The 25,846-nt window shown below is 41.0% G+C and overlaps 1 protein-coding gene across 1 annotated transcript in view; it reads left to right on the forward strand.

Moving 5' to 3' along the window:
* SPON1 (spondin 1) overlaps positions 1–25,846 on the forward strand; it is a 271,707-nt gene that overhangs the window by 47,049 nt on the left and 198,812 nt on the right. The window contains exon 3 of the mRNA XM_063095511.1: positions 24,947–25,080. Coding sequence (XP_062951581.1) covers positions 24,947–25,080 — 134 coding nt within the window. The remainder of the gene's footprint in view (positions 1–24,946; positions 25,081–25,846) is intronic.

Here is a 25,846-nt window from a genome sequence, read left to right on the forward strand (position 1 = left end):
GAATACAGTGTTGACTACCATCACCTGTGTACAACATGAGATGATTGAATCAATATCATTAGCATATTCATTATTACAAATTGTAATTATTCTTTATTCCCCTTACCCAATTTCTCCTCAACCTCCCCCCACCCCACCCCCACCTCTAGTAACTGTAGATTTGTTCTCTCCTTCTGAAAGTTCAACGTATTATTGTGGTCTTTCTTTCTTTCTTTCTCTCTTTCTTTCTTTCTTAGCACCCACTTATGAGTGAGGACATGTGGTATTTCTCTTTTTGTGTCTGGCTTATTTCACTTAATGTAATTTTCTCCAAGCTCAGCCATGTTGCTGCAAATAGCAGAATTTCATTCTGTTTTAAGGCTGAGTAGTATTCCACTGTGTATATATACCACATTTCCCTTACGCAGTCATCCATGAATGGACATTTAGGTTAGTTCCATATTTGGGGTGTTTTAAATAGAGCTGCAATGAACATGGGAGTGCAGGTATCCCTTCGATATGATGATTTCCATTCCTTTGGATATATACCCAAAAGTGGGATTGCTGGATCATATGGTAGCTCTATCTGTAGTTGTTTGAGAAACCTCTGCACTGTTTTCCATAATGGCTGTACTATTTTACAGTCCCAACAACAGTGTAGAATTCCCTTTTCCCCTCATCCTCACCAGCATTTGTTATTCTCAGTCTTTTTAATAATGGTCAGTCTAACTGGGATGAAATGATATCTCAATGTAGTTTTGATTTGCATTTCCCTGATGATTAGTGATGCAGAGCATTTTTTCATGTACCAGTTGGCCATTTGGGTCTTCTTTTGAAAAACGTCTATTCAGCTCCTTTGCCCATTTTTTAATTGGATTCTTTGTGTGTGTGTGTGTTTTTTTTTTTTTTTATTCCTTATATTCTGGATATTAATGCCCTGTCAGATGTATAGTTTGCGAATATCTTCTCCCATTCCATTGGTTGTCTTTCTGCTCTGTTGATTGTTTCCTTTGCTATGCAGAAGCTTTTTAGTTCCATATAATCCCATTTGTTTATTTTTTCTTTTGTTGCTTGTGCTTTTGGGATCTTATTCATAAAGTCTTTGCCCAGTCCTACTTCCTGAAGTGTTTCCCCTATGTTTTCTTTTAGGACTTTTATAGTTTCAGGTCTTATATATAAGTCTTTAGTCCATTTTGAGTTGATTTTGGTATATGGCAAGAGGTACAGGTCTAGTTTCATTCTTCTGCATATGAATGTCCAATTTTCCCAGCACCACTTATGATATACAGGATCATGTCATCTGCAAACAGTTTGCTTTGTCCTTTCCAATCTGGATGCCCTTTATTTCTTTCTCTTGCCTAACTACTCTGGCTAGTACTTCCAACACTATGTTAAATAGTAGTGGTGAGAATGGGCATCCTTGTTTTTCACTAGTATAAATACTCAAAAAAATCTTTGACCAAAGTCTTAGTCCATTTGTGCTGCAATAATAAAATATAATAAAATAAAATATTGTCTATAATATACCCACAGATTGGGTATATGATACCCAATGCCTCTCAGGCAATATCCAATCTGTGGGTATATCATAAATAATAGAAATTTATTTCTCACAGTTCTGGAGTCTTGGAAGTGCAAGATCACGGTGCCAGCAAGTTTGGTGTCTGGTAAGGGCCACTTTCTGCTTCCAAGATGATGCTTTGTTCCTCAGGGGAGGAACACTGTGACATCACATATCAGAAGGAATGGAAAGGGCAAATTCTCCCCCTGAAGCCCACTAATAAGGTTGCTAATTCCTTTCATGAGGGCTCTGCTCTCATGGCTTAATCACTTCCTAAAGGCCCTACCTCTTAATACTATCAAATTGTCAATTAAGTTTCAACACATGAATTTTAGGAGACATTCAGACCACAGCAACCAGAAAAGCTTCTCTTATGTTTTAGATTAGTTTATTAAGATCGTTTCCTAGAAGTGAAATTCCTGTATTAAGGGGTATAAACATGCTTGAAATTTTAGATAATTTGTGAATTGATATTCCAAAGACTTGGTTTATTGATGCTTCTAACTATGGATAAATTTAAGCTCAGTAATAAAACCTTTGTGTTTCCACTGTTGGAGAACAAGAGACTTGGAAATATTTCAACATGCATCCATGTTGGCTGTTTGGGGACTCCCTTGTTAGTAGTGGAGCAGGTCATGCTGCCCATGTGCAGTGCGTCAGGGGTTTGGGGTCTTAGGGATGCCTTTTGGGCAGTATCCAGACTCTAGGTCATCTTTGGCTTTACCTGTCTTAGCTGACTTGCTCATAGCAGGCTGGGGAAAGGTCCATGCTGCCAGGACTACAGGAGGGATCTCTAAGCGTCAAGCACTGCTTCTCCTTCTCATGGTTCAAGTGCCAATGGCCACAGAGGGCCATTGTTGACCTACTACCTGTGGTCATCTGATGATGGTCACATTTGATGACCTACTATCCATGGGCATCTGATCTTGAGACTGATTCTTTTTATATTCCTTTGCAGGGGAGGGAAAGGAAGAGAAGGGGAGGGGGCTCTGACAGCACCTCCCTGTTCCTGGACACCCTTTTGGTGATGCCTCAGGAATTTTCTTTGCGGGTATAAAGCAGTGTCTACTGTTCATGGGAGCACTTAAGTTCTAAGCACTTTTCACACATGGTCCCATTTAATACAATCCATTTAACTGAACTATGAAGAGGTTAAGCAGCTTACAAAACTAGGAAGGAGATTCTGTGATCTGTGCACTTTCACTTGTGTGAACCTGTGAGAGGGTTTAAGTGGTGAAAGAGATCTGTCACACAGAGACTGTGTACTGTCTACACATTAGCAAGAAAGCAGAAGCATATGCATCGAGGTAGACATCTGCATGAAAATAATAGTCAACTTATTCACTTATTTGTAAAACGACCCTTGTGACTATAGCATAAGTTATGTTTTCTCTCAGTTTGATTAGCAGTCAACTCAACATACTATTCACTTATTGATAATGGGTGTTTTAAAGCAAGTTCTCATTGCAGGGTTTTTTCTTTCTGTCATGTTTTTATATTCACATTTAAAAATAAACATATACCCAACCTTGTTCAAAAAGAATTTAAGATATCTCATATCTGCTTTAATCTAAAATTAATTCTTTTAAAATAGATTTTTAAAATGATTATTCTAGTAGTGCTTTGGGGACTTAAATTGGGAAAGTCAGGAAGCTTGGTGTTGACTCGTGTGATTGCTTTTACATCTACAGATGATAATGTGCTTTTACATCTACAGATGATAATTTTTTCATTTCAATTCAGGCAACACTCTATCACTTCCAGGTGCTGCATTTGGCCAGTAGTATCTATGTGCGTTGCACAGCAGCTGGCAGGGGATTAGCAGACCTTTGCTTCCAAGATGGACACAGGACATTGCAACTTTGCAAAGCAGACTTTAGTTCCTCTTTTCAGGTGCCCAGGAATTGCTAAGGAATTGCAGGAGACTTGTACATTCAAGGGCTGCTGTCAGGCCCATTTTCATTGGCACATGCTGCATTTCATACATTCTGATGAGATATTTACTGTCCAGAAGTATTAATATTAAGGAAAATATTACCAACCATTTTTCAGATTGAGACTGAACAAATCACCAGGTATAACTAGTGAAGGGCCCCCAAAATACTGTCCTTGTTTTTAAACATTTTCATTGAGTTGAAAGCCAGTGAGTTTACAAATACAAACAGTTAAATTCATTTTTTTAGAAATCCTCAACTTTTTAGTTAATAGAGAGAGCCAAATAATGAAATAATCGAGGGTGTGTTTGTTTGTTTTAATTAAGATCATGGTTTTTGGACCAAGCATTAACAAAATGATTTTAAAATTAGCTTAATTATCATTATTTTTGTTTAGTAAACTGTGAATAAAGCTTCTCTTCTCTTTTGCCTGCCTCAAATATGGACTGACCCTTTTGAAAAAGCAACTTATTTTTTAGAGAACTTAGTACTGCTGAAATCATGATCATATTTATCCTGTCATTTGAGCTCAGTGACAGCCCTGTGATGGAAACAGAATTGGTTTCTTATCCAGATTTTACAGATGAAGAATCACAGGTTGAACAATTTTCCTACGGTCACCCAGCCAGGACGTGGCAGGGACACTTAACCCTTAGTTCAGACATATTTCATAGGGACATACTTCCTTTCCACATATTTGCAAAATTGGACACTTGAATGGAAGACTTCACCAAAACTCTGCTTGCTATTTAGCTGTTGCAAAAGTTAGTTGTTGGATTAGCCAGGACTAGGTAAGTATCTTGAAAAATATGTGCATTTTGATAATGGAAGCATACGTCAACTAAGTATTTTTAGGATCCTTGTCGTTTTTATACATGTTACATCTTTGTAATGTATTGATCAAGCTCATGAATCAGACTATTTGGGAAGAGTAGTTCATTGTTACTGAACGCTGTGTTTGTTATATTTTATTGACCTCTCCCCTAGCTGACTAACTTATACTCTACTTGGTTTTAAGAAGGCTTTGCAACAGCTACTGAATAATTCTTTAACTCACTTTTCCTATGAAATAATCCTGCAGCAAGGTACCATTTAGAGTAGTTGGGTCTTTGCTAATTTGAGGGTAAAAAAGGTAAGATGTGTTATAATACATAGATGTATTCAATGTACAAGTGGCCAGAGGACCTCTGCTCAAATCTGAACCACCTTTCAGACAACCAGCTCCTCCTTTCGTCTCTGCAGAAAGCCCTTACTAGGTCCCAAATGGAAATGAGATCTACTTTGTCACACCATCAAGCCTAAGATCTCAAAGCATCCAGGTAGTCACCTGGGAATGGAAAGGAGAGGACAAATTCAAACATTGCAGAGGTAGAAGCTGGCTGGTGGGTTTAGAGATAACATGGAACTTGCTAGTTTAATGATGCTAGTAATCGAGATAAAGAACAAAGAAAGGGCAGGGACTGGTGGGGAAGGGAAGGGACTGAGTTTGAGATATTGTGTCTTACCCTAGAGGAGCTTGTAATGTGGTTTGGGAATGTGGGGTTGACAGGAGAGAGAAACAGATAAGTAAACAGTGACTAAACCGCTGTATGATAAGGGCTGCAATGGAGATCTGCAGAGTATGCTGGGAGAACAATTCATGGAGGTGGGAGAATCAGAGAAAGCCATAACACTTGGGCTAAGTTGTAAAAGAATTAATTAGGGAGAGCGTAGTGCAGGGCATCCAGTGCGGAGGGGACAGTATATACAGAGACCCCACGGATAAACGGAGAGCCGGTAGACCAGGCAAGTTCAGTGGGCTGGAGAGTTCAGGTTGGTGAAAGGCAAGGCCAGCAGAAACAGCTCAGTCACGAAGAGCCTGGTGATGGCAACCAGCACTCACAAGCCTTTGCTCTAAGCCAGGCAGAGCAGAATAGCTCAGAATATGCTCAGAAGGTAGAACTATCAGCACGCAGTGGCCCAGTGGACACGGGGGAGAAGACAGAAGCAGCACAAGTCCAAGGAGATTCCCAGGTTTCTGTCTTGACCAAGATGGGGAGTTTGAAGGAGGAGCCAGTGTGTGAGGGAGAAGGATGTTGAGCTGTATTTGAGACGTGTCAATTCAAGGTCCCTTTCGTCATCCAGGCAGCTGGGAGGCAGGAGCATGTCGTCTTTGGGCATATGGAAAACAGACTGTCCTGCTGTGAGTCCTAGCTCAGTCACTTAGGAGATTTATGGCCACAGATAAGTTACTTAATCCCTCTGTGCCTCAGTTTTCTCATTAATAAAATGGTGATAATAATAGCACTTACCTTATAGAGTAGCAGTGATGTTTAAATTACATATCATTTAGAACAGTTCTTAGCTCATTGCAGGAACTTAATGATAACTTATTCATTGTTATTATTATTAATTATTATTATTATTATCATGTAGCTCTGAGGCTCATCTTAGTTTAAGATGACCATTATGTAACTGTTAGGGGGTATTTGGCTATAGGAGATAGAAAACCCATTCGAGGTTTTTATGGTACGTTCTTCTGTTGTTCAGCAAGGAGTTTGGAGGTCAGTGGCTTCCGCACCCTTTCAGCATTGTGATGTCAGGACCCCAGATGGACGGCTCTGTGATTTGCTCGGCCTTTCCCTCCTGTTAGATAAAATGGCTGTGCTGGCTCCTCCTGTTCGCAAAAGGGCTGCACTAGCTCAAAGCATCTCACCCTCACCAACAGTGTTCCAAATGGGAGGGAAAGAGGCTGGGGGTGGGGGGGACGGGGACATTCTCCTCACAGGCCTCTATCCCTTTATAAGAGAGGAAGATCCCAGAAGCCCTCAGCCAATTTCCCCTTATATTTCATTGGCCAAAACCAGGTCACATGGTTACCGTAGCTCCAGGAAGGGGAGCAGGATAGCCCTGACTGGCTTAGACCATTCATGATTCAGTCTCTGGGGCTGGACTCTTAAGCCGTAAACAAAATCAGAGTCCTTTTAAGCAGGGAAGAGGGAAGGAATGGCTGTTGGGCCAGCAGTTAAGAAAGTCTCCCATACTAGGCAGGGAGGACATTTAGAGCAAGAAGAAGACAAGAGGAGAACACGGGACTCCATGGTATTCATAGATCACTCAGGAAAGAGATTTCAAATGCCAAGGAAATAGGAGGAGAGGAGAGCCAGAGAAGAATCCTGAGGGAACCCCAGGAAGAGTTTCGGGGCAGGGGGGAGGGAGGTCTACAGAGGTACATCTGGCATAGCTTTGAGCAGGATGACGCCCTAAAGAGCCATCAGATTTGGCAGTGACCATTGCCAGAGCAGATTCAGTGGTGCCAAGGGTTGAGAAGAGAATGGCAGTCTCTACCAAATGCAGTTGGTAGGAGTATAGATTAATCCAACATTTCTGTCTGTTTGGCCCTCTATCCAAATTTAAAGTGTTCATACCCTTGAACTTTGATGTTCTACTTCTAGGAATTAATCCAGTCTGCAGATTTCGACAAGTGGAGGCCGATGTAGGTATAAGAGATTGATTGCAGCCTTATTTATTATAGAAAAAAAAAAGAGGGATAATCAATCTAAAAGTCCACAATTCAGGATTAATTGAAACAAATGATGCTACATCTTGGAAATGGAATACTAACATAGTAGATAAGAACTGAAGTTCTGGACTCCTACAGTAATGGTTTGAATTGCAGCTCTGCCATTACCAGTTGTGTGACCTCAGCTCTCTGGAAAACTTTCTGGGATTCAGTTTCCTTAGCTGTAAAATGGGATAATTATGGTACTAACCTAGACAATCGTGAGGATTAAGGAAGTTGATATAAGTGAAATACATTGAATTTGTCTGGCATGTATTATTATGCAGTCATTTAAAAAGATTCAATAGATCTATATGTATGGAAATAGAGAGCTGTAAGAGGAAAAAATGAAGTTACAGAATAGAAAGACAATGTGATCCAACAGTTAAACAGTTTTGTCTGGGATGTGGAATCATGGGCACAATCCATTTTCTACTTTACACATTTCTGTATTTTTTACCTGTAAAACAAAGGTATTTGATGTCTGATTCATCCGGCCTGTTATAAGCCACAAGACAGCAGGTACCATTTTTTCAGCAGGCTCTATTCACCACTGTATATCATAATAATTGGCATATTGCAAGCAGGCAATAAATATTTGTTAAATGAAGGAATGAAAAATACGAGTTGCATTTAGAAGGAAATTTCATAGACTAAGAGTTTAAAGATGCAGCAGTTCTGTACTGACAAGGCCCAGGGAAGACCCCAGGGATGAGATGGCAAAAATGGACCAGAGGTCAGGGCTGAGGGTTGTACACTGGTCCTCAGCGTGGATGTGGCAGTTTTCAAAACGCAGACAGCATGAGGGGAAAAGAGGGAAACAGACCAAAAAGCACTGGAATCCAGTCCCTGGCTCTGTTCAAACACTGCCCAAACAGGCTGAATCTGAGAACAGAACCATAATATTTTAGAATTGCAGGGGATTTGGGTACCATTGAGTCATTTTTACATCAGAAAACCAAGGCCCTGAAAGGTGAAGTGAGTTCCCCAAGTTCCCACGAGACCTGAGATATACCATCTGGACCTGTATTTCCCAATTCCTACTCTTGTGCTGGCTCCTTTCTCCAAGGAGTGGAAGGTGTGGGTATTTTGAGAAGAACTTCATTGGAGCCCTAAGAAACCCATTTCTCTTAAGCACAATTCAGTGGCTTGCATCTCTGAAGTTCACTGACCATCCAGCCCTTTATTTGTAAAGAACAAAGGGACTAGGAGTGTAATTAACTCACCCACATTTCCCATTGTCCTTACTCTTTTGTGTGAGCATTGATTGCTGTTTCTATTACTGAAAGTGGATTGTTCTCTTGGCAACACACATCCAGAAGAGGAGCCCAGTGGGGGACTCAGCAGGAGACACTGTTGAAGTTTGACTTTATGGTTTGGAAGAATGAAAGAAAAAGGCAAAAAAGCTGTAATTGAGCAGAGGGTCATTGTGAATTGGTTGCCAATCTATAGTCTAGAATGCTTTGGGAGAAAAGACATTTGGTTAATTTTAAGAACATTTAGGAATTCAGAATAGCAGCCAACTGAGCTCCCAAGTACAGGCCCTTAGGGGATTCAATTTAATGAATATTTAAGAACGACTTGTTGTTAAGATGTTACAATTAGCACAGGTAAATGGGGGATTCAAATGTACTTTTGGAAAACAGCCTTTTCTCACTTTTATATCTTAATCATTACTTACCCATACCTTGTTGTTTACTCTGAAGCATGGCAGAAGAGAGAGCCTGAAATCCGGGATCAGTTACTGACTGGGTGGAATACTAGCTCTGTCTGTTAGTAAGGCCGTGTGCTCCTCAAGAAATTGTTTAACTCCCCTGGACCTCAGTTTCCTCCTCTGTAAAATGGGGATCATAATACCTATGTCAGAGTTGTGTTGTGCTGATTCATCGAAATTGTGTTCGAAAGGCCTGGCACATAGCTCCCTAACTCTAACTTCCTTGCCCCAAAGTTAAACATCATTTCTCTGACAATCTAAAAGTTCAAGTTACGAACTACTAAAATCTTTCAGTGGAAAAGAGAGGGCAGTGTATTTGGTTCTCTACCCCCATTTTGCACATGGATTTGACTTTATTCAAAGAATGCCTTGAGTTGCTCCATCCACCTGCACACCAAGAAGGCAAAGGTGACATTGGGGTTGAAAGCAGGTTCATATTGGTTCAACTGGGAAACCAGCTGCCACAGAAGCCACTAGAATATCTAAATTTGTTCCTCGCTCTTTTTCTTTCTAACTCCTTATAGTTTGTGGAGTGGGACCATGTTGGATGGAGACAACCAAAGGGAGCCATCAAAGGCTCTGGGGTGGAGCCCGCATGTTTAAGGGACTGGAGCTTGGTGGGCAAGAAAAAGAGTGGCAGGAGATGATGTCTGAGAAATTGCCTGGGACCAGATCAAGTGGGGAATTGTGAGCTGACATTATAAAGTTTGGATTTTAAGTGCAAGAAAAAAACCACTGGAAGTCTTTAAACAGGGAAGTGACATGATTTGATTTATTATTTTAAGTGTGCACTCTGGCTTCTGTGGGAAGATTGGATTGTAGGGGTTAAGTGTGGAAGGAGAGAGATAAGTTAGAAGGTTGCTGCAATGGTTTAGCAAGTTTTGGTGCTCTTGGGTGCTGGAGAGAAATATCGTGAAGGTAAAACTGACAGGCAGTCAGAGGTTTAAAGTAGATTAGGTAAATGAGGTGCCTAGCATGTTGTAGCTGTTTAACAAACACAAGCATCCTCCCTCCTTTGTGCCACAGACACATCAACAAAGTGCTGCTTTTCTCTGGAATTGGATTTAGGGGGACAATAATTTAATAACCACATTTTCTTGGCTATGGATTTGCTCTTTGGAGGAGGCCTGACCAGGAGATGGAGGCCATCTCTTGCAGATCACAGATTACCTACTGGGAACACTTGCCGAAAGAGGGAGAAAGTAAAGAGAGGCAGGCAGCAGGGAAGGAGGGAAGAGCAGCATGGAGAAAGGACTGGAAGGAGCCTCCTGACAGATGTGAGGAGTTGCTGCCGTGTGTGGACGGTGCGGGCATAATAGTTGGATTTGCATCTATAAAAGTGACGATATAGGTATGTCAGGGCAGTCTGCTATGATTAGAATTGGAAGGAATCTTCTGGAGGCCATCCCACCCAACTTCCTCATTTGAGGAAATTGAGATCTAAAGAAGAGAAGCACGTTGGGCAAAGCCACACAGATAATAGTGGAGGCTGGTAGCAAGAGATAGTGGAAAGAGGCTGATTTTTAAAGTAGGAGAGGCTGAGTGCAGTCATTCATTCAGTAAACATGTACTGAGCTGCTGCTGTTCCATGTTAGACCCACGTCTAGGCCCTGGAAACACAGAGTGAAAAAAAGAGCAGACGAGGTTCCTGCCACACAGAGCTTAGACTCTAGCTCCTCCTCTTACAGCAACTCTGCCACCCAGGCCACTTTCTGCCTCCATGGATCCGTGTCGTCTTCTCTAAAAAGGGAGTAGTAATGCTTCTTTAATTTTAATTAATTCATTTACTCCGCAAATATTGATATTCATTCAGTATTGATATATTGACATTGGATTATTGATATTATTGATAAATATGGATATTGAATATCTAGTCAATATTCCACACATATTGGTTAAGTATATGTGATGCGCCAGGCACAGTACTAGGGGCTGGTGGTCCAGAAGCAAGGTAGACCCAGCCCCTGCTTTCAGATATGACAGACCAGACTCAAGATGGTCGTCATCCTAAATGTTTACCAGAATCACCCTGGACTTTAAGAAACCATTGCCCAGAGCTTCTGATTCCACTGGTCTGGAATGGGCTCCAGGCATCACTAGTTTCACAAATCCCCCAGGTAGATTCACATGTTTGGGGTCAGGAAGTACTGGCAAGGCGAAGATAAAGGACAGAGAGGGCACTGGGTTTTGGGGAGCACTTCCCAGAGGAAGCAACACGTCAAGTGAGACCATGAGCAGGACCAGCCCAGCAACAAGAAGAGGCGACAGTGTCTGGGAAGGCCGGAGGCCCTCAGTGTGGCTCTGAGGGTGGGAGGGGTAACAAATGTAAACACTGACCACAGTCCTCGGCAGTGATTCGCACCCAAGCCATTGGTCTTTGCTTGTTTCTCTCTCCCTTTGTTCTTATGGGCCCCACTTCTAGGCCATGAATGTTTTTTCTCCTACAGTACACTGTGCTGAAAGGACACCAGCTGATTCTCCAGCTTCTAATAATTGTCTGAACAAGCTTCCTCCTGTCGACCATCTCATACCCACCATCCTCAGCAAGGCGGGAGCAAGGATCCCGGCTCCTCTGCCTCACTACAGCGGGGAAACGTCCCCTTTTCTGCATGACCTGATCAGCCTGTCCCCCTAGCCCTCCACCTTCAGGCAGACAGAGACAAAATGCATTTTCTTCAGAGATGTGATTTGTTTCACAAGTGCTCCGTACTCACTAGCTGATAACCACACTGGATGTGTTGGACAAATAGCCATTGAGAGTTACCATAAATCCATTTCTTTTAGTGTCTGGATATAGCTAGATCAAAGTCTGGTATTTCCCCAGGATGTGGAGAAGCTCACAGATTACCACATCCAGTAAGATATAAGTTCCTGCACAACGTCTGCCGTTTCCATGCTGAAACGAGAGGGAAATCTGACATGCTTTTATCTCCAGGAAAATGAAGACACTCAAAGACCTGTTTAAGCCTCTTCTGAAATAACTCTTAGCAGCAGCACCTTACCTCATTCTCAAGGTGAGGGGGTGGGAGGAGCGGGGAGCACAAATGATTCTGTCCCCGTGCTAATGTCTGCTGACTTAGGCAGAAAGTACAGCAGGGTTAAGGAGAGGGAGACCAGGCCATCTGGAAAGAAAAATTGGTCTATCTCCTGGAAATGTCTTTGTCTTATGCTAGCGTAGGGGAGTGTTGGAGAGTCCCCCTCTTCTGTTTATAATCTTCTAAATACATTGTAAAAAAAAAAAAAAGGATTTTATTATTTTTCCTGCCTGTGAGGTAGCCCCACCTTTTCTCTTCCCCCTTCCCACTTTTCTCTGTTTCTATTTTGACATATGAGTGAGACCAGAAACAAAGGTCACATCCAGGCAGCCATCTATCCACACTTGCCAGTGAACTGAATTTGCCAAGAACTCCCTCTGCGGGCCCTCTGGAGAGGCAGGGTGATAAGCTGGTGCCTCTGACAGAGCCTTAGCCTAAGATGATCTGGGCGGGTGCGGAGGCCGAATCCATGGGAAACTGCATCCCTCTAGGAGACCTATCGCTCTGCCTGGAGGTGCTGACATCTTAAGAAATGAAGGAGGAGGGGTGGGGAGAGGAGCAAAAACTCAGATGTTTAAAGAGCCAGAGCTGCAAATAAAATCTGGCTGGAAGCAGTTTTCTCCTGCATCTGACCTCACTAGGTGCCTCTTTCTGGAATTACAGGCCCTCTCTGGGCACACAGTCTTTCTGGAGACTGGTGATATAGTGGAAAGGCCACTGGTTGGGAGCCAAACTGCCTGGTGTGAGTTCACTGTGGGCCTTGAGAATCTGATCAAGTTCCAGTATTTCTCTGAGCCTCAGTTTCTTCCATGAGACAGAAAACATATTCTGCTCTCGGGACTGTTAGGAATTTTAAATGAATCAGCCTAGTTATATGTACACAGAAACCTCCAGTACAGTGACTGGGACATGGAGGGGCCTCTGCAAGCTGAGTTTTTGCTCATAACTTTTTTCTTTGCTAAATGAAGTCATACCATTGGAAGCCCCATTAGTGTACAAGAAGCATTCATTTGTCCATCCCTGAAGGTGTTAGCACAATATAAAAAGGCTGAACTACTCAGGCAGAGCAGGATAGAGAGATGTACATTTTGCTGAACTGATCATAAATCTGAATGAAATAATTATGTAAAGTATTCAAGAGCAATTCAGTGAGAGGATGCCTCATCTGCCTTGATGGGCTTTTCAATTACTCATTTTTAGTACTGCATTATACTGTTCTCTGGCAATAATTATTAAACATTTCAACTGTACTGCGATATAAAACTTAAAAGGCTGATTTATTTCCTAGGCATTAGACTACCTAGTGTACAATTCCTCAATTACATGGTTCTATTTGTTTAAACCTATTTATCAGAGTGATTTTCTAGCATTGAGTTGAAACTGACACCAGCTTCCCAAGTGAAAGACAATGAGGTAGGTCCAGTAGCTACAAGCACTAGCTTTGGGTTTATGAAGGGGTGTGAGCCCGGGTCCCCTACTTGCTAGTCCCGGTTTCTGAATCTGTAAAATGGGGATCATTTCTATTTCACAGAATTATTGGGATGATTATGTGAAATAATGGATATGAACTGTTAGCAAGAACGTAGAGTATGTACTTATTAAACACAGAACTAGCTATTATTGCTATCGCTGTGCATTCTGGGATTCCCTGACTTCTACATTCAGCAAATGAGAATCTTCCCAGTTATTCAGCACATATGCATCAGTCACCTACTAGGGTCCAGGCGCTAAGAGTGCTGTCAGCACCATTCTCTTCTTATCACTTTAAGAACTCAAAGGAAATCACGGTTATGGGCACCTAACTGCTCTGGGCACCCTGCTCTGCACTGTACACAGAACACCTTCTTTCATCTGTATGACACAGCCATTTTCCAGATCAGGACACTGAGGCACAGAGAGGTGAGTTACTTTCCTCAAGGTCATTCAGTGGCTAAAACAGAAATGGGATCCAGCTCTGCTTGGCTCCAAAGCCCACATACTTTTTCCACTACCCCACGCTACCTCTCAGGATTCCAGGAGGTATATTTCACCTGGCTTGAAGAAGAATTCTCCCTTCACTTCCTGGTTTTTCTAGCGGGCATGTCTCTTTTCTTATTGAGGATTACCCACCCCTGGTAAATTATCAGCTCCCCAAAGTCCATCTCTACTTTTCTTAGCATCTCTCAATTCTCACATAGAAGATGAAGCTTTCTCTTTTAACCAAGAGTTACACTGTGGCAGCAGTGACACACACACACACACACACACGGGTGTGCCCCAGTTCCACTGGAGCCTGTCCATTGTACTTGAGGCTCCCGAGCCAAGCTGACTTTAGGTGCAGGCCAGCTGGGCTGGTGCCCTGGATACCAGTCTGTAAGGAGCACTAAAACGTTGCTGGAAATGTAATGAGATGGAGAAAGAAAATGGTCTTTACCAGAATTGTCGAGAGGGAGCATGACATGAGAATGATAAAAGCAATGATATTCATTATCAATACTACACAATGATTATCATACACACAGTGATAACTTTGTGCCAGGTACTGCTCTAACAGCTTAACAGCTTTATATATTAACTCATGTAAATGCTTCAGGCCCATGGCGGTAGGTACATGATTATCCCCCATTTTACAGATAAGGAGAACCAGTCCAGAAAAGTTAAGGAAATTGCCAGAGTCATACCAGTAGTAAACAGGCTGTTGAGCTCTCCCAGACTCTTCACTGTTGCCTCTTGGTAGGAGGCAAACCCCCCAGGAGCACTTAAGTGACAAGAGGAGGTGTCTAAGCTGCCTTCCAGGCCTCTTTGTTGCTGGGGAGGTGTGCAAGTCCGGGCCGGGAGCTGAGCTGCTCGGGGCATAAAGACGGAGGAGTGTTGAGCAGCTGTCTCCCCGCCTCCTTCTCCCATGCAGCGCTCAGCTTCTTCTCAACCTAATGTTGGGCAAATATTTAGAGAATATCATTCTGGAAGGAGGCCAGGCTATTAGACTGCACAGGGCGCCAACACGTCCTAGCCCAGCCCTGCACCCAAGCCCGGCCTGCTGTGTCTGCTCCCAATATGTGAAACCACCACATAGCATGGAGGACTAATCTGCTTTTGGAGGGGACATATCTGATGGCTCTCGGGACTAAACCTCCGTGGATTGGGTCCATGTGCCCACGGCGAGGTGGCAGAGGAGCTGCCGATGGCCACCAGGTCACCAGGACTTACTCTGTAGGTACACACGTGCTTCTCAGGTCTGGGAGGTGAGAGTATAGCCCTGGGAAAGAGAAACTAAAGCAGGCAAGGCAAAAAAACATGAGTAATGCTAGTGCAAAAAGAGATGTGCGTAGCTTTGTTGAGGGGATGTGGGGGCTGGGAGATGAGGGTCTTTGTAGGGAAGAGGGCAGACAGGATTTGGGCCTAAATCTTGACAGCTTAGAAGAGGGAATGATGTCAAAAGATACAATAAATAATGCAGCGAGTACAGCCATTCAAATTATATATCTGATGAGTTTAGAAAAACCTGGAAAAATGTTTTGGCTCCTATGACGAATGGAAAAAACAAGACATAATATTATACACATAAAATGAACACACTACAGCATTTACAAATTTCAAAGTATAAATGGAGAAAAGGCTAGAAGGAAACAAACAAAAATTATAAAACAGTGGGGGATTTTTCCCCCTTTACTTTTCTGTCCTTTCTGTAATGAACTTTCGTTTTAAAACAATAAAGGCAAAATCTTTATTTAATTTTTAAAAATCTATATTGAAAGCTCTTTCATAAAAGACAAAAGCAGCTGTCTTTTCTTCCATGACTTTCAGATGAAAAAATACACATGGGAAACTAGAAAGAGGTGATTTAATGACTGGGATTATTTTCTTTGGATTCTCTTTCAGATTTTGCTGAAGTTGTTAGAAATCCCTTCCTGGGCAGATTCAGCAATAATAACCTTCATTAATTTCACTCGCAGAAAAATTAAAGATGTCAAATTTTAGCCATAAGGGATGATCATAATAGCCTAAAAATTGCAAACAACAAAATGTTCAACGCTCTGAGGTTTGTTAGGTAAAATGTGGACTATCCATAACATGGGCCATTATGCAGCCATAAAAAAATGTATTAAGATTATATTGAATGGAAAAGAAAGATATTCAAGATGTGTTGTGGAGTGAAAAGACAGGTTACAAGATAATAAATGTAGTATAATCCTATTTTTTTAGAATTGTATATTTACGTGTGTCTATACATATAATCTGAAAAGATATACAACTAAATGTTAATAATAACCATCTTGGGATGTTGGAAGTATAGTAATGTTTGTTTTATATTTGTTGCTTCTCTGTGTTTTTTGATTTTCTGACAATGAACAAGTATCTCTTGTGTAATAATAATAAAAAGCTTATCTCTGCTTCCCCTCTTCGGGGTGTCTTCCTCTTGGGTTGACCAGCCCAAGCTGTCCGGGGAATATTTCCCCCTGGGGATGTGGACCTAATCGGTTAGAAGAGGGGTGCTCAACAGGAAAGGGCAGCTGCAGTACACTGAAGGCCGGTGACAGGGGCTGGATGCTTTGCAAATACTATCTCATCTATTCCTTCTGTCAACCAAACAAGATGAGTTCTGTTATCCGCATTTTACAGATGGGAAAACTGACTCAGACAGGTCAAGTGGCTTAGCCAAGGTCATCCAACTAGAAAGTGTCAGAGCCATGATTTAATGCGAATCTACCTGACTCACACATCCCTGTGCCTTCCGCTCTACCACACCACTTCCTACAAGACCTCCAGAGAAGAAATATTTACAAGACAAAGCCATAGCTCATGCCTTTCTTACCCCAGTTCCTAATTGTCAGTGCACTCTACAGTCCCTGACTCAGCGATTCACATTTTGATGTACCAATGCCCTCTCCTTGGGACCCAACCCCCCCAGAACTCAGACCAATAAAGACTGGAGGACAGCCTGCTGAAGCAAGCACAGTCCCCAATCAGGCAGTATACATCACTCTCCCTGACAGGCATCCTTGGCCGTAGGTTCTTCAGCACTGACAGGGCTCCTGAGTTGTTCTTCTAATCACCTCTCATGTCCCCTTCAGCAGAAGCTCTGTGTGGTCCCAAGGAACAAATTTCCAAACCTAACCTGTCCTTCCCACTCTGCTCGAAGCCCACATTAACGGGACCAGCTTCTTGGTGTGGATGCTGTTCCAAGTTCCTATTCTGGTGATTTGATTTCTCCTGAGTTATTGGGACCCTGACCATGACCACTAGCCCTGATTTCCATGTCTGGACTCTGCTTTCTGAAGACAAGTGTCCCAGATGCCACCTACATGGACTTCTGAAACGAGTGACTGTCATTTAGTTAGTGGCTACCGTGGTGGGATTCTAAGGTCCACTCTAGACTGTGACAAGTGTGGAGACATTTGGGTTGGGGAAAAGTATGAGAGCATAGGCCCAAAGCTTTTTGGAAGAAGCTGAGATTTTCTGAGAAGAAAACAATGTTGGGAGCATTCTCTGAATCCGAGGAAACAAACCCTTCTGTTCAGTGCTTAATTACCATCTGGCAACTGAGGTTGTGGATAAACAACCATATTTACCTGAGGTGGCTTCTAGGCTTGGAAAACATTCTTCTTTGTTTCAGTCCTGGACAGGGGCCTTAGTCTTATTCTCCACTGGGATCTTTGAGTTCAACTGGAAAGAGCAGGAACTTTGGCTTCAGACAGCCCTGGGTCAGAATTCAGACCAGATCATGGGAAAGAGCATGGGCATTTGAGCCAAGCAGCGCTGAGCTCAAACCCCAGCTCTGCTGTTCTGAAACTTTTCACAAGTTATTTAACCCATCTGTGTCACAGTAGTTTCCTCAAGGACAACCTTAATTATGCTAAGTTTTCAGTGTTTGAGGGGAATGGAAATAACATGTGCAAACTTCTTCACTAATTGAAGTGCTCAAAAATGCTAGGTATTATTATTATCAAGGCTATTAACAACAATCTAGGAAAACAAAGTCCAAAGTCAGAAGGAAGTCCAAGGAATTGTCTAATTAAAGGCAGATATTGCAGCCAAGTCATAGGGCCAGGAACCTCACAGCCCAGGGGAGGAGGCAAGTACACCTAGTTCTTCAGTGCACACCTGTTAATACCAGGCACCATGCTAAGTGCAGAGGAAATGATGATTTAAAAAAAAAAAGGCATAGGAATTGACCAGGCTTTGGCAGAAGGAAAAACATAATCAGGGTAGCCAAGTACAGAAAGCAAAGAGGTTGATGACACATATGAGGCTAGAGAGGTAGGAAGGCAGGAACTAGACTCTGTTAAGGATTTCAGTCTTGATTCTGGAAGCAATGAAAAGTTGTTGAATTGTTCTAAGAAGGGAGATATTATAATTAAATTTGGCTAGATAACAAATTGGAAAACGGCAAGAGAGGGTGTACAAAGACTAGTTAGAATTATTTTCTATTAGTTCAGAGAAAGAAATGATGTTGCTTAGTCTAGAGTAATAGCAGGAATTCAAGAGATATTCGGAAGGTAAAATGGACAGCATTTGGAGAGGGAGGATGAAGGCAAGAGAAGAGCCAATGATGACGTCCGATGTTTCTGACAAGCACAACTGGAGTGGGACCAGCTCAGAGGGAGGATGGTTAGATTAGTTATTAACGAGGTGGATTTGAGGTGTTTTTGATACAGCCAAAAGGAAATGCAAGTAAAAGATAGAAGGTTGAGATACATGCCTGGAGCTCAGAGAAGTGGCCAAGAGTGGAAATATAAACTTATGAATCATCTACCAGAGGTAGCAATTAAAGACATGAGTTGAATGAGGTCACCTACAGAGAGAGAATAAAGTCAGGAGAGGGCTTAGGACTGAGCCTTGAGCAGTTTCAAATTTAAAGGCCAGTAGAGGAGGATGAGGAAAGAAAGAGTGGATGGCAAAGTCAGGAGTGGGGTGGGGGCTGGCCAAGAAGGAGCTGTGGCACAGAAGCCAAGGGAGAAGGTTAGCATTTCAAGAAGGATTATATAGTATCTATTGGATTAAGCATTGCATTGCAGAAGCCTTAGCTAGAGTTATTTTGGTAGTGTGATGTGGCCTGAAAACACACAGGACTGAGTTGAAGAGTTAGTGGGAGGTGAAATGAAGACAGTAAGCATAGCCAACTTGTTCAAGGAATCTGATTGTGATGGAGAGAAGAGAGATAAGACCATAACTAGAGGGGGATGAAGGGTTAAGTGATGTCTCTTAATTTTTAAATGGAAGAGGCTCAAATTGCTTAAAAGGCTAATGGGAATGATTCAGCTGGGGCAAAAGTTGAATCTGGAGGAGACAAAAGGGACATTTGTTAGAGTCAGGATTAAGCGATGGGACCAAAGTAGAGGTGAACAAGTGAGACTCATCTGTCATCATAGGAATGAAGGAGGGAAAGGTAGATGCAGACGGAAAAATGAAGGTCTTTACATCTGATGATATCTGGGGTTTTTTGTAAAATAAGAGGCAAGGTAGCACAATAAGAGAGATGAAGGTTGGAGGTTTGAGGAGACTGGAGAGGATTTGAAATCACCATTGTCGAAGGTGTGAAAGTAACTGGGTTTACCAGATACATACAGCAGTGGAGCAGGGCAGACTTGAGGCTAGAAGTCAATTAATACAGGAGTCAATTGACCTTATCACGGGGCACTGTCCAGCAGCACCAAGCTGCACAGATGTGAGCCATTCACCTAGGGTTGGGATTTTTATCACATCAGGAGAATAAAATGACCAAAGGTAAGGGATTTTTTAGTGTATTTTTACCCTATATGAAGAAATAAAGGTCCACAAATAGCTAACACATATTGATAAAGAACAGCAAGGAAGGGCGACTTGCCCTTCCAGATATTAAAGTACATTACAATGCAGTGGAGGGTGGGGGTAGGGGAACAGAATTGAAAGCACGGAGACAATATGAGTTTTGGGTAATCTGGTATGTGATTAGGTTGCCTCATTTGCCTGGAACAGTCTCAGTTTTGCACATTGTCTCAGAATAATTATTAATAATAGCCCTTTTCATTCTTGTTTGGATAATAAATTGCATGGTCATTATATATATGAGAGAGGTGGCATTATGAAAAAGTAAGGGAAAGATGGATTAAGTGGTACTAAAAGTAGATCACAGTATGGACGTTCGGTTTCTGGTCTGGCATGTAAGGAGCTGAAAAGTCACCACTTCATCCAAAAACAAGTAAAAAGCTAAACAAACTGAAAAGTCAACAATTCTTCTGATCTTTCTGAGAAGTGAGGTCACAGGGTGCTATGGTCTGAATGTTTGTGCCCCCCCCCCCACATTTATATGTTGAAATTCTAATTACCAAGGCAAGGGTATTAGGAAATGGGCTTTAGGAAGTGATTAGATCATGAGGGCAGAGCCATCATGAATGGGATAACTGCTCTTATAAAAGAAGCCTAAGGGAGATTATTTGTTCCTTCCACCATGTGAGGATACAGTGAGAAGATGCTGTCTCTGAGGAACAGGTCTTCACCAGACATCAATCTGTTGGTGTCTTGATCTTAGACTTCCCAGCCTCTAGAACCATTAGAAATAAATTTCTGTTGTTTATAAATTACCACATCTAAGGTATTTTGCACCTGACAAGAGAGTATCAAAACATGTGAGGCAGTGAGAAAGGGATGAATTCACTATTATAGTTGAAGGCTTCAACACCCCTCTATTAGAAATGGACAGATTCAGCAGGCCGAAAAACAGTAAGGACCTAGTTGAACTCAACAATGCAGTCAGACAACTGGATATAATGATCATCTATACACTGCTTTATCCAACAACAGAAGATTATACATTCTTTTCAAGGTCACATAGAAAATAGACCACATTCTGAACCACAGAACACACCTTAACAAATTTAAAAGAATAGAAATCATGCAATGTCTGCTCTCAGACTATAATGCAGTTAAACTGGAAATTAATAACAGAAAGATAGCTGTAAAATCCCCAAATACTTGGAGATTAAAATAAGACACTTCTAAAGAACACATGGGTAAAAGAAGAAAACTTCAGTGAAATTAAAAAATATTTCAACTAAATGAAAATGAAAACACAACTTGTCAAAATTTGTGGGATCCAACAAGAGCAGTGCTTAAAGAAGAATTTGTAGCACTGAATGCATATATTAGAAAAGAATAAAGATCAAAAATAAATAATCTAAGTTTCTATCCTAGGAGTCTAGTAATCAAGACAGTGTAGTATTGGTAACGAACAGACAAATAGATCAATGAAATAGAATAGAGACCCCCAAAATAGACCCATGTAAATATAACCAGCTGATCTTTAACAAAGGAGCAAAGATAATACAATGGAGCAAAAATTAACTCAAAATGGATCAAAAATTAACTCAAAATGGATCGCAGACCTAAATGGAAAATGATAAAACTCCTAGAAGATAACATAGAAGGAAACCTAGATGACGTTCAGTATGACAATGACTTTTTAGATACAACTCCAAAGGCATGATCCATGAAAGAAATAATAAGTTGGACTTCATTAAAATTAAAAACTTCTGCTCTGTGAAAGACACTGTCAAGAGAATGAGAAGATAAGCCACAGACAGGGAGAAATATCTGCAGAAGACATAACTGATAAAGAACTGTTATCCAAAATATGCAAAGAACTCTTAAAACTGAACAGTGAGAAAATGAACAACCTAAATAAAAAATGGGTAAAAGACTTGAACAGAAACTTCACTAGAGAAGATATACAGATGGCAAGTAAGCATATGAAAAAGTATCCAACATCATGACATTAGGGAATTGCAAATTAAAACAACAGTGAGATACCACACACATACCTATTACAATGGCCAAAATCCAAAACATTGACAACATCAAAAGCTGATGAGGATGCGAAACAACAGGAATTGCTATTCATTGGCGGTGGGAATGCTAAATTGTACAATCACTTTGAAGACATTTCAGCAGTTTCTCACAAGTCTAAACATACTCTTACCATAGGATCTAGCAATTGTGCTCCTTGGCATTTACCCACATGAATTAAAAATGTAGGTCTACACAAAAACCTGCACATGAACGTTTATAGCAGCTTCATTTATAATTGCTGAAACTTGGAAGCAACCAAGGTGTCCTTCAGTAGGTGAGTGGATAAATAAACTGTGGTACATCCAGACAATGGAATATTATTTGATGCTAAAAATAAATGAGCGCTATTAAGACATGAAAATATGTGGAGGAAACTTAAATGCATATTACTAAGTGAAAGAAGCCAGTCTGCAAAAGCTACATGCTGTGTGATTTCAACTCTATGACATTCTGGAAAAGGCAAAACTACGGAGACAGTAAAATATTAGTAGTTGCCGGGGACTGGGGGAAGGGGAGGATGAATAGGCAGAGCACAGAGGATTTTTGGGGCAGTGAAACAATTCAGCATGATACTATAATGTTGTACACAGGTCCTTATACATTTGTCAAAACCACATAGAATGCACAGCATCAAGAGTACACCCTCATGTAAGCTATGGACTTTGATTTTGGTGTCAACGTAGATTTTTTGATTGCAACGAATGTACCACTCCAGTGTGGTATACTGATAGAAGAGGAGGATGTGCACGTGTAGGGGCAAGGGATGTATGGGAGCTCTCTATTTTCCAGTCACTATTGCTGTGTACCTAAAACTGTTCTAAAAAGTAAAGTTTATTACTTTTTTTAAAAGGTAGTTCACAGTATGGAGAAAAGGAACTGGATCCTTGCTCCATCATATTAAAAAATAATCTCCAAATAGATTGAAGACCTAAATGTGAAAGGTAAAATTATAAAGCTAATGGAAGACTATATTGGATAATACCTTTGTAATCTTAGTTTTTTCAAACAAAATTACAAAAGTACAAGCCATAGGTGAGAAATTGATGAATTTGACTAGATGAAGTTATTTCTGTTAAATAAAGAATTCTGCAGAGAAGATTAATGTCTGGGTGACAAAAAGGAGAAGATATTTGTAAATGATGAGGTATTTGGATCTAGGAAAAAAAGGAAGAAAAAGACAGGAAAATCCATGAGCAAAGATGCAAAGATTCTGAGTAGGCAAATTCACAGAAGGGTAAACCTGATAACTTTATGAAGATATGCTCATATTTCCTAGTATTAAGTAAAAACATGAAGATACTACATATCTGATAGCCATCAGACTGGAATCAATTAGAAAGTTCAGTAATAATTCAGCCACAAAAAAGAATGAAATTCTGCCATTCACAGCAACATGGATGAGACTGGAGAAAATTATGTTAAGTGAAACAAGCCAGGCATGGAAAGAGAAATACCACATGTCCTCACTCATAAGTGGGAGCTCAAGAAAAGAAGGAAGGAAAGAAGGGAAGAAGGAAGGAAGGGTCACAATAATGCATTGAACTTTTGGAAGGAGAGAGCAGAACTGTGGTTACTAGAGGTAGGAAATTGGGAGCAGAAGGGGGTTTGAGAAATTGGTTAATGGACACAAGGAATGTGCACATTTTGTAATAATGAACATGCTAATTATCCTGATTTGGTCATCACATACTGTACACAGTTGTTGATATTCAACTATATACCCCACAAATATGTTTAATCAATTATTTTTCAATAAAAAATAAAATAAAAAGAGAAAGTTCAATAATAACAAGTACTGGTGAGGATATGGGGAAATAGGGAATGCTTGTGCATAGCTGATAGGATAAAAATTAGGTATAGCCATTCTGCAGAACAATCTGGCAGTGCTTAGTGAAATTAATATGACTATACCCACAGGCCAACAACCCAGCAATCCCACTACATGGTTTATATTGCTGAGAAACTTTGATCATGAGTACAGCAGCATGAGATTCTTCATTGCAGAAATGTTTGCAAAGGTAAAAAGCTGGAAGTCTGCTAAATGCCCCTCAGTGGGAAAATGGATAAGTAAAATGTGGTCTATACATACAATGAAATACTAGGCAGCAGTCCGAAACAATGAATTACATTCACGTATAGTAACACTGACATAGCTCAAAAGCTCAAAAGTTGTGTGAAAGAAACATTAGAACATAAAACAATTCTATATAATTTCAAGTAAATATATATGTATATATTCAGAAAGACATATTAAATACTTAAGAGTGGGTGCTAAATAAGGGAGAAAAATAAAAGTAGGATAAAGACTATAGAAATAAACAAAAGGTAATAAAAGATTGCCTTTGCTTCATCCAGTAATGAAATTGTACCACAAACTAAGGTATTCACGTGACTTAATTATTTTTACCTGCTGTCCTAAAAAGAAAAAAATTTTTTTAAAGTAAAATAAATACAATACAGTATAATGATCTCATAAGGTTGTATCTGAAGATTAAATGAGTAATTCAGATAAAGCATTTAGCTTAGTGCCTAGCACATACTAAACACTCAATAAATGTTATCTATTGATGCTATTAACACTACTCATGACTCATAACATGAGCTACTACCAATCAATTGGAGTTGGCACTAAAAACCAATTGGATTTAAATGATTTCCCCCCCAACAGTTCCTTTCAGGTTTAATATACTGTAGTCCTACCAGAGGGATAGGCAAATACCACAGCAGGCCCAGAAGCAAGTAAGCAGAAGAAGAGCTGAAACAGCCTTGGGGAATGGGAAAGGCTACCGTCTTGTTTATAGTGTCTTAGGAAACTGTGATGGTTAATTTAAGAGAATACCCATTAGTGAATATACAATGCACAAATTAAGGAAGCAGAGTCTACACAAGTAAAAAGTGCTATGAAGCTGGGAGACTCTATGCACTTTGGTATACTTCCTCCAAAAGGATGTTTTCTTTTAGCCTTTTATTTTTAAGTTATGAAATTGTAGCTGGATTACAAAGTCTGGCTACAGTCAGATAGTGTTTGCTTTGGATCATCCAGCCCCTCCCCCAGCCTCCTCCTCCTTCCCTGAAGGGGACACTGGTTGTTCTAGTGAAATGAGCAAGATCATCACCTAGTGGTCAGTTCCTCAAAGTGCTGATCTGGTCACAGAGAGCATAGATGTGCCCAATCCCTGTCCTTGTTTTATATTAATTCAACAAGCATTGACTGGGACTCTATGCCAGGCACTATCCCGGTACCTGAGGATATAGAGCTGCTGACACAAAATGACAGGTTTAAAAATAAAATTAAGAAAGCATCAACTCAGAAACTTTGGAGCCCTCCCAAAGTGACGTTGCATTTTAATGTGTTTATTTTCCACTGGTTTTCCATAGATCATAGATGAAGAAGAGACACAGTTTATGAGTAACTGCCCCGTTGCCGTCACTGAAAGCACCCCACGCAGGAGGACGCGGATCCAGGTGTTTTGGGTAGCGCCACCAGCAGGAACAGGCTGTGTGATTCTGAAGTAAGTAATCATGGACTCCTTACAGCACTTCGTGCTTCTTCCCTGCAGCTTATTAAAGACTTCACGATATGGTTACAGAAAGGAAAGTGGCTGAACTGGGGCATCAGACAAATTGCCTCATCTCTCTACCCTCTGTGATCTCGATCCTAAAATGGCACCATGGGCTATCATTGGTGAAATGCTACGTAAAGAATCATTTGCCTGAATTTCTGTTTTCATCAAATAGGATGATTCTCCGGGTCACTCTCTATCTTACTAGAGATAATGATACTGGGGCTGGTTAAGAATAATTACGAACCAAACGAAGATAGTCTTTGACTTCTTCCACCTGGAATTTAACACTTTTTATTTTCTCCGAACCCACAACACCTAGAATCCTTCGACTGTGCTTAGGCTGACCTGAGACTCAAATGTAACCTCCGTTAGCCTCGGGCTCTGCTTTGTGATCCCATCTTCCTCCTTGCCCATCAATAGTGCCCTCTGGTGCCACTTCCTGTCTGGACTCTTGATCCTCCTTTTGGGGAGTTGAAGTAGATGATAAGAGATATTCACCAGCCAAAATAGTTTTTTTCTGAAAGATAGCATTATTTCAAATCTGTCTCCAAAGCACTGTGCCACAGAATGATGTTCTAGGAGATGTAGATAGATGGGCAGGAAAACAATTTCTGTGGTCAGATAAGTTTGTAAAATGCTGCAGACTGTAAAATGCTGCAGACTGTATCCTCTTCTTGCAGATTCATAACATATATTAGCATATTGAAGGTTT

Source organism: Cynocephalus volans, chromosome 4 (genome assembly GCF_027409185.1).
Source record: "Cynocephalus volans isolate mCynVol1 chromosome 4, mCynVol1.pri, whole genome shotgun sequence".
Classification (NCBI taxonomy): Eukaryota; Metazoa; Chordata; class Mammalia; order Dermoptera; family Cynocephalidae; genus Cynocephalus; species Cynocephalus volans.